Raw genomic sequence first — 15,873 nt, forward strand, 5'->3', positions numbered from 1 at the left:
ACGTAGGGGTAGTAGGAACACCTTTACTTTGTCTAAAATTCCCTCTTCTTTTCAATTGTATAGTATCTGATAGTCTTATGGTGGTAACTAACAATAGTGATAGTCCTACTGGGTGATATGATTAGTAGTAGTAGTAGTAGTAGTAGTAGTAGTAGTAGTAGTGGTGGTGGTGGTGGTATTTCTTAAGTGGTAGTAATTGGCATACAGTATCACTAAGTAGTCATTGTCGTAGTCTGAAATTATAAAGCAGCCTGCGAGATGAAGTCTGCTTCGATCGTTGTCGTATTTTAACTACCATGGATTAATATTATCTGATACCCGGGTAAAGATATATTAGTAGTAAGTGTCCGATACAGTCTTCTAGGACCTAGTATATATGTGCAAGGATCATGTCATAGTGACTACCTAACTACTTACTAGTCTACGAGGATGACGCTAGGTATATTCACGGATGCGGTAATTTGTCATTGATTAGCGTTGATTCGTTACATGGGCGACTTTAATATGCCTAAAGTCTAATGGTAAGGCTAGCTGCGGCTAATCACACCGGTATTGAATCGTCGAGCATACAAGTGCACTTTGGTGATTCATGCGCTGGGGTGATGCCAGATGTCAGGAGTCTGTTTCTGTCAAAAAACCAAGTAACTTCGGTGACATCCGAGGTCCTGGGCTCTTACAGCTCCCTTGGGGTTCATTTCGTCATAAGTATACTGTCAGTCGCACCAGCAAGCTGACAGCCTGACCGGCACAAGGCCCCTAGAGTCAGCCTGCAGACGATAGGCGAGGAATGTGGATCCGCGAGCAACCTGGGCAATCGACAAGCGCGCCCTTGCTCCGCTGTAGCACATAAGGTTCCCTCAGCTGAACTCGCTCAAGCTCCGGCAGACTCCAACCGAGCCTTCTTGGCCCGGCGCTTCATTTCGCGCTTGGACAGCGGTTTCTCCGCCTCTTCGCCCGTTGGCTCTGACCCCACCGATGCTTTTCTCTTCAAGTTATCGCCCGTGGCCTCCTGGGACTTCTTCTGAAACGGTACGTTCGCTTTCGTCTTAGTCACTCCCCCTGCCACGATATCAATGATTCCTCGCCAACTGGTCCGCTTCAGCTTGGCCAAGGCGGTCACCTTCCGGGCCTCCTCGCAGATCGCCTCTTTGCCACGCTCCTGCGAAAGACCCCAAACGCATGCCAGGTTGATCACATCCCAGGGTGCCCGAACAGCCAGAGCTCGCTGCGCCTCGCTCGAAATGATGATTCCCCGGCCGCGCGTGGCTCGTATCAACGACATCGCATTCCCGATTAGGTTGCGGCGAGCGTCAAGTCCGCTCCCGGTGATTCCTGGTCCATAGCAGATCTCAAATCGAACCCCACGTGATATAGCAGCGGAAACCATCTTGAACTTGAAGTGGAAGGGCAGCCGTATGGAGAAATCCAGCGAGATGATATCACACTCGAGGTTGGTGCATGCATTTAGGAGCGCCTTTTCATTGGTGGGCCTTATTGCGACGAGATCATAAACCTGAGTCAGGCTGGCAAGTCGCTGGTTCTGCGCAGGGTCGGAGAGGGTCAGGTTCAGGCGAGTGAGGAGCGTCAGGCCCTTGGGAACATTCTTTGGCGCTGGTGGGGGAGTAGGATTTGAGGGAAGTTTTCCAGTAATAGATTGGGATAGGGCAACGGTGGTGTAACCAACTGGTCGTCAGGTCAGCGCTTCATGTGGCCGTGGAGGGGGAGGGACTGCTCGATGATCGGGTCTTGTGCCGAGGGGAGAAACATGACGCACGTTCTGCAAGAAAACTTAAGGTATTGGAGATCTCGGGATCATCCGAGCCATAGGGCAGATTGAGATCATAGAACATGATGCTGGCAGTTTGCGACGAGCTTAAAAAGCTCGAATGCGCCCGAGAGTACGTTGGAGACGGGCAGCAGAAGCAAAAGGATAGCGACCGCGTGCAAAAGAACTGTCCGAGAACGGCAATCGAGAAATCGGCCGGGAATGCAGGTTATTCCGGGCCGGCAGGTGATCTAGCCTTCAACGAACGGGAGTCCCGTGACTGCAAAGGCGGAGCGAAACGCTCTTACTAGCCTAAGCCCATTCTGATCTCCATCCCCAAAGACAGTCTATACTCGACCCTCACCTCTTCCCTCCTCCCTCCCCTTAATCGCTGGCTTCGGACGATAGCACGGCTGCCTTCTTGACATAGGCCCCCACCATACCTGGCCTCGCAGCTGCTGTTGTCTGTCCCCTCCATCGCAATTCTCCCCTCGCGACGACGCCTCTTCGCTCGCCGCCCTTCCTACCCCGCCGCTTTTTATCATCGATAAACGTTTCATTGTGGGCTGACTCCGGATCTGCCTGCCAGCCGCCATCAACATGGCGCGCGTCTATGCCGATGTTAACGAACATATGCCCCGGTCCTACTGGGACTATGACAGTGTGAACATCTCCTGGGGTGTTTTGGAGAATTACGAGGTGGTTCGCAAGATCGGTAAGGCCAATACGACCGGCCGTCATCTACCCGCAAATACACCAAAAACGTCGTCCGGCCGCACGGCGAATGAATTGTGTACATTTTGTGCTAACCACCCTTTGGAATAGGCCGCGGAAAGTACTCTGAAGTGTTCGAGGGCATCAACGTTGTCAACTATCAGAAATGCGTCATCAAGGTACTCAAGCCGGTCAAGAAGAAGAAGATTAAGCGTGAAATCAAGATCCTTCAGAACCTGGCGGGTGGCCCCAATGTGGTCGCCTTGTTGGACGTGGTTCGCGACAGTCAGAGCAAGACGCCAAGCTTGGTGTTCGAATATGTCAACAACACGGATTTCCGGACTCTCTACCCGCGGTTCTCCGATTATGATGTCCGTTTCTATGTTTTCGAGCTTCTGAAGGCCCTGGATTTCTGCCACAGCAAGGGTATCATGCACCGGGATGTGAAGCCTCACAATGTCATGATCGATCATGAGAAGCGCAAGGTAGGTCTCCGCTCAATTTGCCGCCGGCATTATGCTGATATGGATAGCTCCGCCTTATCGACTGGGGTCTTGCCGAGTTCTACCATAAGGGCACGGAATACAACGTCCGCGTCGCTTCCCGTTACTTCAAGGGTCCCGAGCTTCTTGTTGATTTCCAAGAATACGACTACTCTCTGGACATGTGGTCCCTGGGAGCTATGTTTGCTTCCATGATCTTCCGCAAGGAGCCCTTCTTCCACGGTAACAGCAACTCCGACCAGTTGGTGAAGATCGCCAAGGTGCTCGGTACCGAGGAGCTGTTCGAGTACTTGGACAAATATGAGATTGAGCTGGACCCTCAATATGATGAGATCCTTTCTCGCTTTCCCCGGAAGCCTTGGCTCTCGTTTGTAAATGCTGAGAACCAGCGCTTCGTCAGCGATGAAGCCATTGACTTTTTGGACAAACTACTCCGCTATGACCATGCCGTATGAAATATCCCCCTATTTGAGGAGGATCCACCTGCTGACGATTTCCAGGAACGCCTTACTGCCCAGGAGGCCATGGCTCATCCATACTTCGCCCCCGTGCGGGCGGCCGAGGCCCAGGCTGCCCGGAACAACACCACGACTGCCTAAGAGTTGAGCGGTGTGCTGATAGGACTATTTTCATACCCCTGCATCGAGATCCTCGCTGCAACGAGCCATTTTTTCCAGTGTCGTTCTCCGATGTGATAACGAGATTTGATTCGGATGTTGAGTTAGTCTGTGTCTGGAATGGGATGCTGGATCTAATACTATAAAAACATCACAAAACATTGTGCCGCAAGGGCCGGGGGGAAGTTTGTCGTGGCATGAATGAAAGCGCCACGGGTGCGATGAGTTATGGCATACGGAGACGACGATGATGACAGATGACATACGCCTAATATATCTCGACTCAATCCTCTTGGCATACCCCGTGAGTGGAATCTATGAGACGGTGTTTAGAGTGGGAAGGACTTTCGCTCCCCTGTTTGAACCTGCGTAACCATATAACCTTTCCCCATACTCTGCGCCTTTCTCGTTTCCGTTTTTCCGCGTGACTAGTTGGTCTGGTGTTGATGGGATCTCGTTTTACATGTGTCTGCGTTGCATTTCAATCTATCGCGTTTGCCATTTTACTGGCGTTTTCTCCCATAATCTGCATGCCAAATTCCAGTTTGATACGTCATTGACATCGGCGTGAGGACTAGTTATCTGTGGTGCTCATCTGATCTTGATTCCGATTTCTTCCATGGGTGGGTGGTGATGGACTAGGGCCGGCACTTTTGGGAGGCCGGCCTGGTCGAGGAGTGCTGGAGGCTACATAGAGCAAAAGATGCCTTTCGACAGACTAGATTACGTATGCACAGGCTCTACCAAAGGCACTGTATGATGTGACTGGAGGAAAGACGTAGACCATTTGGGTAATCTTGTCAGATAGGTGTAGTAGTATCAATAGTAGAGCGACGGTCTGGCCGTGCCCTCACGTGACCCGAGCATTGACTCAAACCGGCGCAGGGCGTGCAGGATTTCATCCGCGGAGGTGACTAGCAGATGAGTCAAAAAAAAAAAGAAGACGATATTGAGAATCCCCAATCGCTGTCCAACATAAAAACCGAGGGTAGTTCCAGTCCAAATTCTGACATCTGTCACTGTGCATAGGGGACTGACGAGCAGTTTACTTTAGTTCCGACTTTAAGGCACACTGCGTTCTCCACTGTTTTGGGGGAGAAAGAGACCTCAGGCCCCGCACCCGGATGCTCTGATTCGTTCCGATCTTTTGCTCTGCGCCAGGAAATTTAATTGCCCGCATTCGCACAACGACCCAACCCCTCCCCCTCTTGCTCTCTCTATCGCCGTTTGAGTCACCGGTGGTCAAGATACTTATCCGTCGGTTCGTGGCGCGATCGGCGCCTTGGAGATTCCCTCCTCCCCTTCCTCTATATCGTCCATTTTCCAGAATGGCCCAGCCCTCTGCTCCCCAAAACCCGAGTACGTTCTTTGTCGCCTTCCTACTCCTCCTCCTCCCCCCTCTTATCGTTCCATCCCACCCCGCAGGGGCTCAATGTGAATGACAGACTGACTGACCACCCTGTTGCTTACTCTAGCTGGTGAGCCCAAGGCTCCCGTCGACGTTCCTCCCCAGGCCGACGACCAGTTGCGGAACCAGGATGCCAATGCTGCCGCTCAGCCCGCCGAGGGCCAGAAGGTGAAGAGCGAGAAGGAATGTATGTAACCAACCTCCGGACCATAGGACCATACTGTCCTGCCACCACCCGACATCCCGATGCAACAACATTCTGACAACTCGCTGGATATCTATAGTGGAGCGTGAACGTCGCAAGGCCGAGAAGGCGAAGAAGTTCGCCGAGAAGCAGGCCAAGGCCGCTGCTGCGAAGACTGCCGCCCCCAAGGCCGAGAAGAAGCCTAAGGTCGAGAAGGAGAAGACCACTGATGCCTACGACCCCAAGGTTATCGAGGCTGGCCGTTACGAATGGTGGGAGGAACGCGGCCTGTTCAAGCCCGAGTTCGGCTCGGACAACAAGGTCAAGCCTGAAGGTTACTTCGTCATTCCTATCCCTCCTCCCAATGTGACCGGTGCTCTGCACATGGGTCACGCCCTTACCAACGCCCTCCAAGACACCATGATCCGCTGGCAGCGCATGAAGGGCAAGACTACCCTGTGGCTGCCCGGTATGGACCACGCCGGTATCTCCACCCAGAGTGTCGTCGAGAAGATGCTCTGGAAGTTGGAGAAGAAGACCCGTCACGACCTGGGTCGTGAGGCCTTCCTCGAGCGCGTGTGGGACTGGAAGAAGGAATACCATGCCAACATCAAGAACGCCCTTCGCAGAGTCGGTGGTTCCTTCGACTGGACCCGCGAGGCTTTCACCATGGACCCCAACCTGTCCGCCGCCGTCACGGAGACTTTCGTTCGCCTCCACGAGGAGGGCATCATCTACCGTGCCAACCGCCTGGTCAACTGGTGTGTGGCTCTGAACACCTCTCTGTCCAACCTTGAAGTTGAGAACAAGGAGGTTGAGGGTCGTACTCTCCTCGACGTGCCGGGCTACGACAAGAAGATCGAGTTCGGTGTCTTGACTCACTTCTGCTACGAGGTCGATGTCGATGGTAAGACCGAGCGTATCGAGATCGCCACCACTCGTCCCGAGACCATGATCGGTGACAGTGGTATTGCTGTCCACCCCGACGACAAGCGCTACGCCCACTTGGTCGGCAAGAACGCTCGCCACCCCTTCGTTGACCGCTTGATGCCCATCGTTGCCGACAAGGATGTCGACCCCGAGTTCGGTACTGGTGCCGTCAAGATCACCCCCGCCCACGATTTCAACGATTTCAACCGTGGAAAGGCCCACAACCTCGAGTTCATCTCTGTGCTGAACGACGATGGTACCTTCAACAGCAAGGGTGGTCCCTTCGCTGGCATGAAGCGCTTCGATGCCCGTTACAAGGTCATTGAGATGCTGAAGGAGAAGGGTCTCTACGTCAAGTGGGAGAACAACCCCATGAAGATCCCCCGCTGCGCCAAGTCCAACGATGTTATCGAACCCATCCTCAAGCCCCAGTGGTGGATGAAGATGGAGAGCCTCGCCAAGCCCGCTCTCGAGGCCGTTGAGAAGGGCGAGATCGTCATCAAGCCTGAGTCCGCTGAGAAGAGCTACTACCGCTGGATGACCAACATCAACGATTGGTGTCTGTCCCGTCAGCTGTGGTGGGGTCACCAGGCTCCCGCCTACTTCGTTCAGATCGAGGGTGAGGAGAACGATGACAGCGATGGCGAGCGCTGGGTCACTGGCCGCACCGAGGAGGCTGCCCGGGAGAAGGCTGAAGCCAAGTTCCCTGGCAAGAAGTTCAGCTTGGTCCGGGATCCTGATGTCCTTGATACCTGGTTCTCTTCTGGACTGTGGCCGTTCTCGACCCTGGGCTGGCCCAACAAGACCCACGACCTGGAGAACCTGTACCCCACTTCCGTCTTGGAGACTGGCTGGGATATTCTGTTCTTCTGGGTTGCCAGAATGATCATGCTTGGTATTAAGATGACCGGCCAGGTTCCCTTCCGGGAGGTGTACTGCCACTCTCTGATCCGTGATTCCGAGGGCCGCAAGATGTCCAAGTCTCTGGGTAACGTCGTTGACCCTCTGGATGTCATGGAGGGTATCCAGCTCCAGGAACTCCACGCCAAGCTGCTCACCGGTAACCTCGCCGAGAAGGAGGTTGCTACTGCTACTAAGTACCAGAAGAAGGCTTTCCCCAAGGGTATTCCCGAGTGTGGTGCTGATGCTCTGCGCTTCGCCTTGGTTTCTTACACTACTGGCGGTACGTTTCACCCACTAATCTCACAGTAAAAGAAACTCTGCTAACATTCATTATGTAGGTGGTGATATTGCGTTCGACGTCCAGGTCATTCACGGTTACCGCCGTTTCTGTAACAAGATCTACCAGGCCACCAAGTTCGTGCTTGGCAAGTTGGGCGACAACTTCAAGCCCAAGGCTACCCCTACCAAGACCGGCAAGGAGTCTCTGTCTGAGCGCTGGATTCTGCACAAGTTCAACCAGGCTGCCAAGGAGATGAACGAGACTCTCGAGCAGCGCGAGTTCTCCCAGTCTGCTCAGATCGTCTACCAGTACTGGTACAGCCAGCTCTGTGACGTCTTCATCGAGAACTCCAAGTTCCTCCTGGCAGAGGACGTCCCCGCTGAGGTGCAGGAGTCTGCCAAGCAGACCCTCTACACTGCACTGGAGGGTGCTCTGACCCTCATTCACCCCATGATGCCCTTCGTCACCGAGGAACTCTGGCAACGTCTCCCCCGCCGTGAGGGCGATGCCACGATCTCGATCATGAAGGCCAAGTACCCCGAGTACACTCCTGAGTTCGATGACGTCGAGGCCGAGACTGCCTACGAGCTGATTCTCAACACCTCCAAGGCTGTCCGGTCCATCATGGCCCAGTATGAGATCAAGACCAAGGCCGATGTCGTCATCCAGACCTACGATGCCACCAGCCACAAGACGATCTCCGACGAGCTCACCAGCATTAAGTCGCTTGGTGGCAAGTTCCTGGGCGATCTCAGCGTGCTTGGCCCTGAGAACACCGTTCCCCCGTCGGGCTGCGTCGTGGCTCCTGTCAGCTCCCAGGCGGCCGTCTACCTCCGTGTGTCCAAGGAGGTGGCCCTTGAGCAGGAGCACAAGGCCAAGGCCAGTCTTGAGAAGGCGCGCGAGACTGTTGGTCGCCAGCAGAAGCTGATCAGCAGTGCTGGTTGGGAGAAGGCCAAGCCCGAGGTTCGCGAGGCCGAGCAGAAGAAGCTCCGCGATGCCGAGAGCGAGGCCGCTCGGTTGGAGGAGCAGATCCGCGAGTTTGAGAAGCTGCGGTTGGAGTAGATGCTCCGAGTAAATGGCTTTGAGTAGATATCAGTGATACACATACAATTGGACTTAGACACCAAAATAACAGTTTTCTTTTCTTTTTGTTCATTTCGATGACTTGTATTGTATGCCTTGTAGTGGCTGCACGTGACCTGATCACACTCCCTTATAGGTAATGAATAGTAATGTTACCTAACTTTCTTTCAGAGCACACATATTTCAGTACTACTAAAGAGAACATCTAAGCAAATAAGCTAGAATTAGAAATATCCTAACTGGCAGGCAGGAGCATTGATGTTGGCGTGGAGACAATAAGCTTATCGATAAGCGATGCCAAGCCCCATCCGCCAAAAGTTTTTGCTCCGCCTTTTTTCATTTTCCGCAGCGAAATCCAGCATTCTCAATCTCCTCCACTGCCCCCAATCTCGTCCCATCCGCCAAGATGCTCCGAGAAGTGTACGTTGATACCATCATCTCCTACTACTACTTTGAATACGGCTAATGGAAACTATCAAAACAGAAAACCCAAGAACGCGCGCACCGCGCGCATCCTCAAAGCCAAAGAGCCGCAACTTATCGAGCCCCCGAAACGGACTCTTCTCCTTCACGGATCGAAATGCCCTCAACCGCTGCACACGGTGCTGAAGACCTTCCACTCGCTGACTCGGCCCAACTCGGTTCTATTCCACAAGAAGAATGCCAACATCCACCCGTTCGAGAGCGTTGAGAGCCTGGAGTTTTTGGCCGACAAGAACGAGTGCGGTATGGTCGTGTTCGGAAGCAGCAACAAGAAGCGCCCCAACTGCCTGACGCTGGCCCGGGTGTTCAATTCCAAGATCCTGGATATGTGTGAGCTGTTGTTGTTGCCGAATCAGGACCAGACGGCTGGATTGGAGAGTCTGCAGATTGGTATTGGCATGCGGCCGATGCTGTTGTTCTCGGGCAGTGCTTGGGATGATGAAACGTCGACGGCGCATGTTATGTTGAAGAGCATGTTTGTGGATATGTTCAAGGGAGAGACGAGTGATAAAATTGATGTTGAGGGTTTGCAGTATGTGTTGATGATTGGCGCGGAGGAGGCCACGGACGGACTGGCGCCTGTTGTGCACCTTCGCTGGTACAAGTTGCGGACGAAGCGCAGTGGGCATAAGTTGCCTCGTGTGGAGTTGGATGAGATTGGTCCTAAGTTTGACTTCAAGGTTGGACGTCTGCAAGAGGCGCCGAGGGAGGTCATGAAGGAGGCCATGAAGCAGGGTAAGAGGCCGAATGAGGAGATCAAGCTCAAGAAGAACATTGGATTGGATTCGATCGGTGATAAGATCGGTCGCGTGCATCTGGGTAAGCAGGATCTTAGCGGTCTGCAGACTCGTAAGATGAAGGGTTTGAAGCGTCGTGCTGGTGTCGAGTCGGATGACGAGGAGGGCGATGCCGATATGATGGATGTGGATGAGATCTCGGAGGATGAGGGACGCAAGCGGACGAAGACGGCTTGATGTGCTTGATCACACTACAGTTTATTCATTTCTTTGATGCGCATACTGTCGTCTACTATTGTCTATCTACTATCTAGTATAGTCTACCTCTCTATCGGCGTTCCGGGGGTTTGGATTTCACTCTTGACTGAGGTCAAAGCAGCTCGCTCGGACCGGTATTGTTGATATGTGATGATGTTTTAGACATGCAAAAAGTTGTTACTGTTCCAAATATATGATCAATAAATCTTCATCTATCACTACTGTCTATTCCGGTGTGTCCACGTGACATGACGTTCGGCTCTCACATGCCGAGGATCTTTGGAGCTCGTCGCGGATCTGCTTCCCTTCCTTAAATGCCGACTTTCCTTTCCTTTCCCCCACCATCATTACTTGCCATGCTCCCCTGCCACTCCCTCCCTTATGAAGCAAGCAAGCAGTGCTCCTGGCGACTGCGGCTGCATACTCTCCCTGCTCTTGGAAGCTCTCCGGACGTGAAATAAACTCACTCATCCTACTTACTACCTCCGTGCTCACTCACCGGATCCGTGCCGAGGTCCGACAACCAAACAAGAAAGATCAAGATGGATGCTCTAATGGTGAGTTATGAAGCCGGTTGTTCATGCCAACATAGCCAGATCTTAAAGCTTAATATCAACTTGAAATAAATATGATATTGACCGCAATACAGTCCCGTCTTGACTCGCTAGTCACAAACCCCGATCTTGCGCCGCTCTTAGCTCTCGTCAAAGGTGTGCGCAATGGCGCCGTCTACGGTGCCAAAGTGCGGTTTCCGCATGCTTTAGTGTATGCATATCATATCATACTACCCTTGTTATTATAGCAGGTTATGGTATAGGTCAGAGCTAATCAGTTATGTGCTTGCTGTGTAGAATGATCTTTCTCTTCCGTTCTGGAACGTGAGTGCCCGCATTCCTCTGTCCCTCTTCCCCCTACCTCTCCATGGGTATTTACTCCCAGTCAGCACGGTCAAGCCCACTCAAGCTAACAACAACGATGTCTATGCATACAGAATTCGAGAAAAGGTCAAGCTCGTTCTTAAAGCTACCCGTCAACACGCTCGCAATCTAGCCACCTTCGCGCTCATCTGGAAGGGCGTAATGCTCGCACTTCGCAACATAAACCCCACAACTGGTGGAAAGGAAGGCAGATACGATAGTTTCATGGCTGGGTTGGTAGGAGGATACGTGGTCTTCGGAAGACACAAGACGAGCATCACGCAACAGGTAGGAATCCCACGACGCCGGGGCGATGATCAGAAGTTAACGGGAGTCTAGATCGTCATCTACGTTTTCGCACGCGTTATGCTCGCAATGGCCAAACTGGCCGTCCGGCCCAACATGCACCCGCTGTCGTCGTCGATTACTCCGGATGCGAGATCCAAGATGGAGAGTAACGCCTGGCCAGTATTCGCCAGTTTGACATGGGCCTTTGTCATGTATATTTTCCGGTGGCACCCCGATACCCTGATGTCGAGTTTGAGGAGCAGTATGGTGTATATGTATGTTCTCTTTATTGTCCTGGTGGCCTGCGAAAGGCCGTCTAAGTGGATATATACTGATCCTTGCAGCTACGCCGACTCCGATCACTGGGATTCGTTCCGCAATTTCTTGATACACAACAAATAGAGGTGGTGGGGAGTGTATCCGTGCTAAGCACTTGGGTTTCCATTTTTGGTTTGTTATACGTTCATTGGGTTGTCACGTTCACGGGGCGTATAGATTGGTGTCAGGGCTGGCATTGTTTTTCTTTCTCGTTCATGTCTATGCTTAGGGGTATTCTTCTTCAGAAATTCGAGCCCTCCCGCTGGCGGATAGGGAGTTGGTAGTGATGGTGGTTGTGTGATGTGGTGTATATGATAAGATAGAGAGACAGAGAGAGATAGGTAACGGTGGCTGTTGAGGTATCAGATTGTCATCCAGGTCATAACCCAAATACGAAGTAAACTCGATCTACAATACAGGTTAGATATGCAATTCGGAGAATAGACAAACTGCACGCACATGCATAATCTTCCGACAGCGCAGCACAACCCGACTGAGTGTACCTTGATACATATTACACTAAACTGCCCCCACCATATCCAAACACGCCCGACTCGGCCACGCATTCTCCGTCCCCAACATCCTGAAATACTCTACTACGCGCCATTGATCTCCTCGGCCTGTGAGGAACTGCGCTCCTGTAGTGCAGTCATACAAGGTTAGCTCCAGTAGGTTCATAGACCTATGTTATATATCCGTTGACTATATCACAGTACTGGTAGTATACTTTGGATCCTAGGGTAGGAAGGAGGTGGGGTATGATGATGCTCACCCATAGCAACACAATGAGAGGCGTTGATCCGGCATCCAAAGTGATCGTTGGAGAAGGAGATTGCGCAGAGGGTGTGGACGTGTGGGAGAATGGTTGTTTTGAGGTGGTGGTGATGTGTTAGGGCGTTGTTCGTGTTGATGTTTGTATCTGGGGTGGTGTGTGGCGGTGGGAAATGCGAGGCGAGGAGGATCTTGGCTGTGTGGTAGAATTGGAGGCCGACGACTGTTTGTATTTTCATTGGTAAATTATTGATCGATACTTAACTACCTGAGCAAACACGTGGAAAGGGAAGTCTCAAGTATATGGGACATTGGGGAAGGACATACCATGCCACGGACAAAGCAACCTAATTACCGGGAACGAGTCTCGTTCCTGTTCCTCGTAGTAATACGGCTCAAACGTATCAGGCACATTAACCCTCCAGCCATCGATAAGTTCATCTAACTGAGCCCTCGGCAACAAACCCGGACACTCATGACCAAAGCAGTGATTGATCGCATGAACTAGCAGCCACGTCATCCTATTCGCCCAGTCAGCGTCTGTCTCGGGGTAGCTTTCGTCCAATGGCCAGCTAGATACAGCGATCTTGGTGCTGCAGCGGCCAAGAATCGCCATGCGGATATCTGCCCGCACGTAGGAATAGAAGGTCGCTTGTAGTAGACCCCCAGTGCGGGTGGATGCTTGCACGGAGGGGTCGAGATGCGCGAATGCTCCAGGGACTAGGTGGCATTGGCGGTCTATGTGGTATTCGTCGTATTGCTCGGACATGCGGAGGATAGTAATGGTGGCGAGCACAGCTTCGTCTTGGACTGCTGAGCCTACGTCGTTGAGGATGGGAATGAGGAGGTTGATGCATGTAGATTGGTATTTGTCTTCTTCGGATGACAGCTCGGTTCGCTCGGGGTTGAGGAGGCGGAGGATGTGCGCGGCACAGGCCATGATGGCTGTGTGGAGGAGGGTGCATTGTAGGGATAGTCTGTGGTTTGGTATTAGGTTTGTTGTCTGCTATAGAAAAGGATGTGAGTGGATACCGAGGAACCGTATATGTATAATGGCGCTCAGGGCTGGTGACATCTAGCTGTTACATTGTCAGGGCATGATCGTATTATTAGATGGTTGTGTGTACCCAGGGTCCGATGTTCTGCACAAAGAAGTGTAATAGTTCGCCCTCTATGGTCGTTAGTCTCCGAGGCGCATGTCTGTAGAAGAGACCAGGCCTGGGGATTGGTGCAGTCAGCGAAACTGTGTACGGGTTTCGTGGGAAGGATGGACTCGATGCTGCTTCTCCTGACTCAGAGGTAGGATAGCGAATAACATTATGCGGTAGGGTTCGATCATTAGCGGGGAGAGCAGACACCACCGGTTCAGTAGGAAATAGAGAAGTTGATGGCACTTGAGTGGTTTCTGTCACCACCGGAGTAGATGCAGGGGGTTGTGTTGAGACTGAGACGTCAATCTTATCATTTTGGGTGAATCCTTCTGCTTGAGCTACGAAAGTCGACAATTTGCTATGTCGAAAGGCGATGGTCGCAGACCGATGTTGAGCGTAGCAACAAGAGCGACTTGACTTGGAGCAGCGACCACAGACAGGCTGAACTCCATCGCCTGTGGGGGATCAGCTCCATAGACCTGGCATAATCTCCGAGCTCACTGGGCCCTTACATCGCACCTTGCGAGATTTGCATGTCAGACTGCGTGTCTGGGTCAGCATACATCCCTGCAGTCAAGAGACAACTCACCAAGTCTTCTTGCGCATTTTCCAGCATTTGGGAGGCGGCAGCAGTGAGGATGGTGGAAAGACATGCTCGGTCTTTTCTTCCTTTGCGGGGAAGTCTAAGACAGCCCTGGTTTGCTGCATTGTTCCCGATCAGGCAACTCGGCGCCGAGGGTGCAAGTATATCAGCTTCATCTAGCATCAAGCTGCGTGACAGAAGATCGAGCCAGGATACTGCTTGCTATCTGGCTTCTGATATCAACGCATCATGTACAAAGAGATTATTGTCGTGGTTAATATCCTTATCGTTCTCAGGGCTGTCCTCGCCCCCATATACACATATCTCCATGACCCCAAAGGTCTGAAGCGCTTCCCTGGAGTGTCAGTCGCTCCTATAACTGATCTCTGGGGAGTATGGAAGCAATACCTTCGTACACGTACCGTGGCCGTCCATAAAGCACACCTCAAATATGGCAGCATCGTCCGAGTCGGGCCAAGCCACGTCTCCTTTTCGACGGCTGAAGCAATTCGCGACATTTATGGTCACGGGACACCAGCACTGAAAGATGACTTTTATCAGACATTCAACTCAACTCACCTCAACGTATCTGACGCTCAGGATAGAGATATCCATAGTATCAAACGAAAGCGATTTACCATCGCCTTCTCCCAGAAACGTATCGTTGAGCTCGAGTCTGTGGTTCAAGACCACCTGCAGCGTGTCTTTCGCATACTGGACTCTTCCAACGGGGAGGAAGTGGACATGAAGCAGATAATGATGCACCTCATGTACAACCTGATCTTTGTCACTTTCTTCCACCATGACTCCCACTTCATAGAGCGAGGCAGCACCAGCGTCACTATCAAAACACCGTCCGGATCCCCATACAAAGGCGAGATTCACCAACTGCTCACTAGCGCCCTGCACATCTCCACCAGCCTCGGATGGGCACCAAAGCTCAGGGCCATGCTCAAGCATCTAACCTGCTGGCATTCAGGCTGGAAGCACGGTACCCAGCTCCAACACATAACCACACACTTTGTGCGCGAACGAGTAAAGATGGACATTGAGCGAGTGGACGCAGGTCTCCCGCCACTAGACGATCTTATGACCACGCTCCTCTGGGACAGTAACCGCGAGCATCCTCTGTGTTTGGAGCTGGGTGAACTAGTGACAGAGGCCCAAAACCTCTTCAGTGCTGCCGGAGGAAATACAGAGATTGCCCTGACCAACATCATCTGGTACATCGCCAGCAATCCACACGTAGTTCGACGTCTTCGTGCAGAACTTGCAGATGCACTTCCACCACACAATGATTCATCAAGCCCCATACCATATGACCTCGTCAAGAACCTTCCCTATCTCCGTGCCTGCATAGACGAAGGCCTACGACTTCGTTCCTCCATCCCCGGCGGTCTTCCTCGCGTTGTCCCGAAGGGAGGTATGATGGTGTCTGGTGAGTGGTTAGACGAAGGCACCACCGTTTCTGTATCCACGTATACCGTCCACCGAGATCCGGATATCTTCGATACCGATTCAGAGCGCTATGTTCCCGAGCGGTGGTTGCAGCCTGGGTCGCGTGATATGCAGCGCGGGTTTCTGGCTTTCTCGCAGGGAGGAAGGGGATGTCTGGGACGGAATATTGCTTATTTTCAGATGCAGTTGATTATTGCGGCCTTGGTCTGGAGGTATGATCTTACCTTAAGGGAGGAAGGGTGGGAGTTGGAGACTATGGAGACGTTTAGTGGGCATACGGGGAGCTTGCCTGTTGTTGTCACGAGACGGGAGTAGATTACGATGTTTGGTAGAGGAAGTGTCAATAATAGTAATTGGGAAGATGTACTATCTGAAAATTGCGTTCTCATGTATGTAATTAATTTGGGGCATGCCAATGTTACTCCGAAGCCTTAATATTTGCATACACATAGCATGGGAAGGATTCAATAATCTCATATAATGTATTAATCAGCATCCCTGGAGATGGTCTGTATATGAAGC

The 15,873-nt window shown here is 52.1% G+C and overlaps 7 protein-coding genes across 7 annotated transcripts; 5 read left to right on the plus strand and 2 right to left on the minus strand.

Annotated features, from left to right (window-relative positions):
- Positions 1–871: 871 nt before the first annotated feature.
- AtWU_09942 (ribonuclease P subunit p30 family protein) lies at positions 872–1,850 on the minus strand (the record flags this gene model as incomplete). The annotated part of the gene is made up of 2 exons (XM_035505048.1): positions 872–1,683; positions 1,775–1,850. 2 exons carry the CDS (start codon positions 1,848–1,850, stop codon positions 872–874), a joined length of 888 nt encoding a protein of 295 aa, XP_035360941.1.
- A 515-nt stretch (positions 1,851–2,365) lies between these two features.
- AtWU_09943 (casein kinase II subunit alpha/alpha') lies at positions 2,366–3,581 on the plus strand (the record flags this gene model as incomplete). The annotated part of the gene is made up of 4 exons (XM_035505049.1): positions 2,366–2,480; positions 2,591–2,964; positions 3,012–3,431; positions 3,483–3,581. 4 exons carry the CDS (start codon positions 2,366–2,368, stop codon positions 3,579–3,581), a joined length of 1,008 nt encoding a protein of 335 aa, XP_035360942.1.
- A 1,346-nt stretch (positions 3,582–4,927) lies between these two features.
- Positions 4,928–8,366, plus strand: AtWU_09944 (valine--tRNA ligase; the record flags this gene model as incomplete). The annotated part of the gene is made up of 4 exons (XM_035505050.1): positions 4,928–4,958; positions 5,075–5,194; positions 5,292–7,304; positions 7,363–8,366. The coding sequence occupies 4 exons, from the start codon at positions 4,928–4,930 to the stop codon at positions 8,364–8,366; spliced, it is 3,168 nt and encodes a 1,055-aa protein (XP_035360943.1).
- Positions 8,367–8,793: 427 nt separating this feature from the next.
- AtWU_09945 (rRNA-binding ribosome biosynthesis protein RPF2) lies at positions 8,794–9,844 on the plus strand (the record flags this gene model as incomplete). The annotated part of the gene is made up of 2 exons (XM_035505051.1): positions 8,794–8,807; positions 8,872–9,844. 2 exons carry the CDS (start codon positions 8,794–8,796, stop codon positions 9,842–9,844), a joined length of 987 nt encoding a protein of 328 aa, XP_035360944.1.
- A 563-nt stretch (positions 9,845–10,407) lies between these two features.
- On the plus strand, positions 10,408–11,472 carry AtWU_09946 (Tim17/Tim22/Tim23/Pmp24 family protein; the record flags this gene model as incomplete). Its single annotated transcript, XM_035505052.1, has 6 exons — positions 10,408–10,422; positions 10,515–10,630; positions 10,717–10,743; positions 10,857–11,070; positions 11,122–11,345; positions 11,415–11,472. The coding sequence occupies 6 exons, from the start codon at positions 10,408–10,410 to the stop codon at positions 11,470–11,472; spliced, it is 654 nt and encodes a 217-aa protein (XP_035360945.1).
- Positions 11,473–12,454: 982 nt separating this feature from the next.
- Positions 12,455–14,018, minus strand: AtWU_09947 (Zn(II)2Cys6 transcription factor; the record flags this gene model as incomplete). Its single annotated transcript, XM_035505053.1, has 5 exons — positions 12,455–13,136; positions 13,192–13,238; positions 13,287–13,765; positions 13,823–13,851; positions 13,900–14,018. 5 exons carry the CDS (start codon positions 14,016–14,018, stop codon positions 12,455–12,457), a joined length of 1,356 nt encoding a protein of 451 aa, XP_035360946.1.
- Positions 14,019–14,142: 124 nt separating this feature from the next.
- AtWU_09948 (cytochrome P450) lies at positions 14,143–15,666 on the plus strand (the record flags this gene model as incomplete). Its single annotated transcript, XM_035505054.1, has 1 exon — positions 14,143–15,666. The coding sequence occupies one exon, from the start codon at positions 14,143–14,145 to the stop codon at positions 15,664–15,666; it is 1,524 nt and encodes a 507-aa protein (XP_035360947.1).
- Positions 15,667–15,873: the final 207 nt, after the last annotated feature.

Source organism: Aspergillus tubingensis (assembly GCF_013340325.1).
Source record: "Aspergillus tubingensis WU-2223L DNA, scaffold_11, whole genome shotgun sequence".
NCBI lineage: Eukaryota > Fungi > Ascomycota > Eurotiomycetes > Eurotiales > Aspergillaceae > Aspergillus > Aspergillus tubingensis.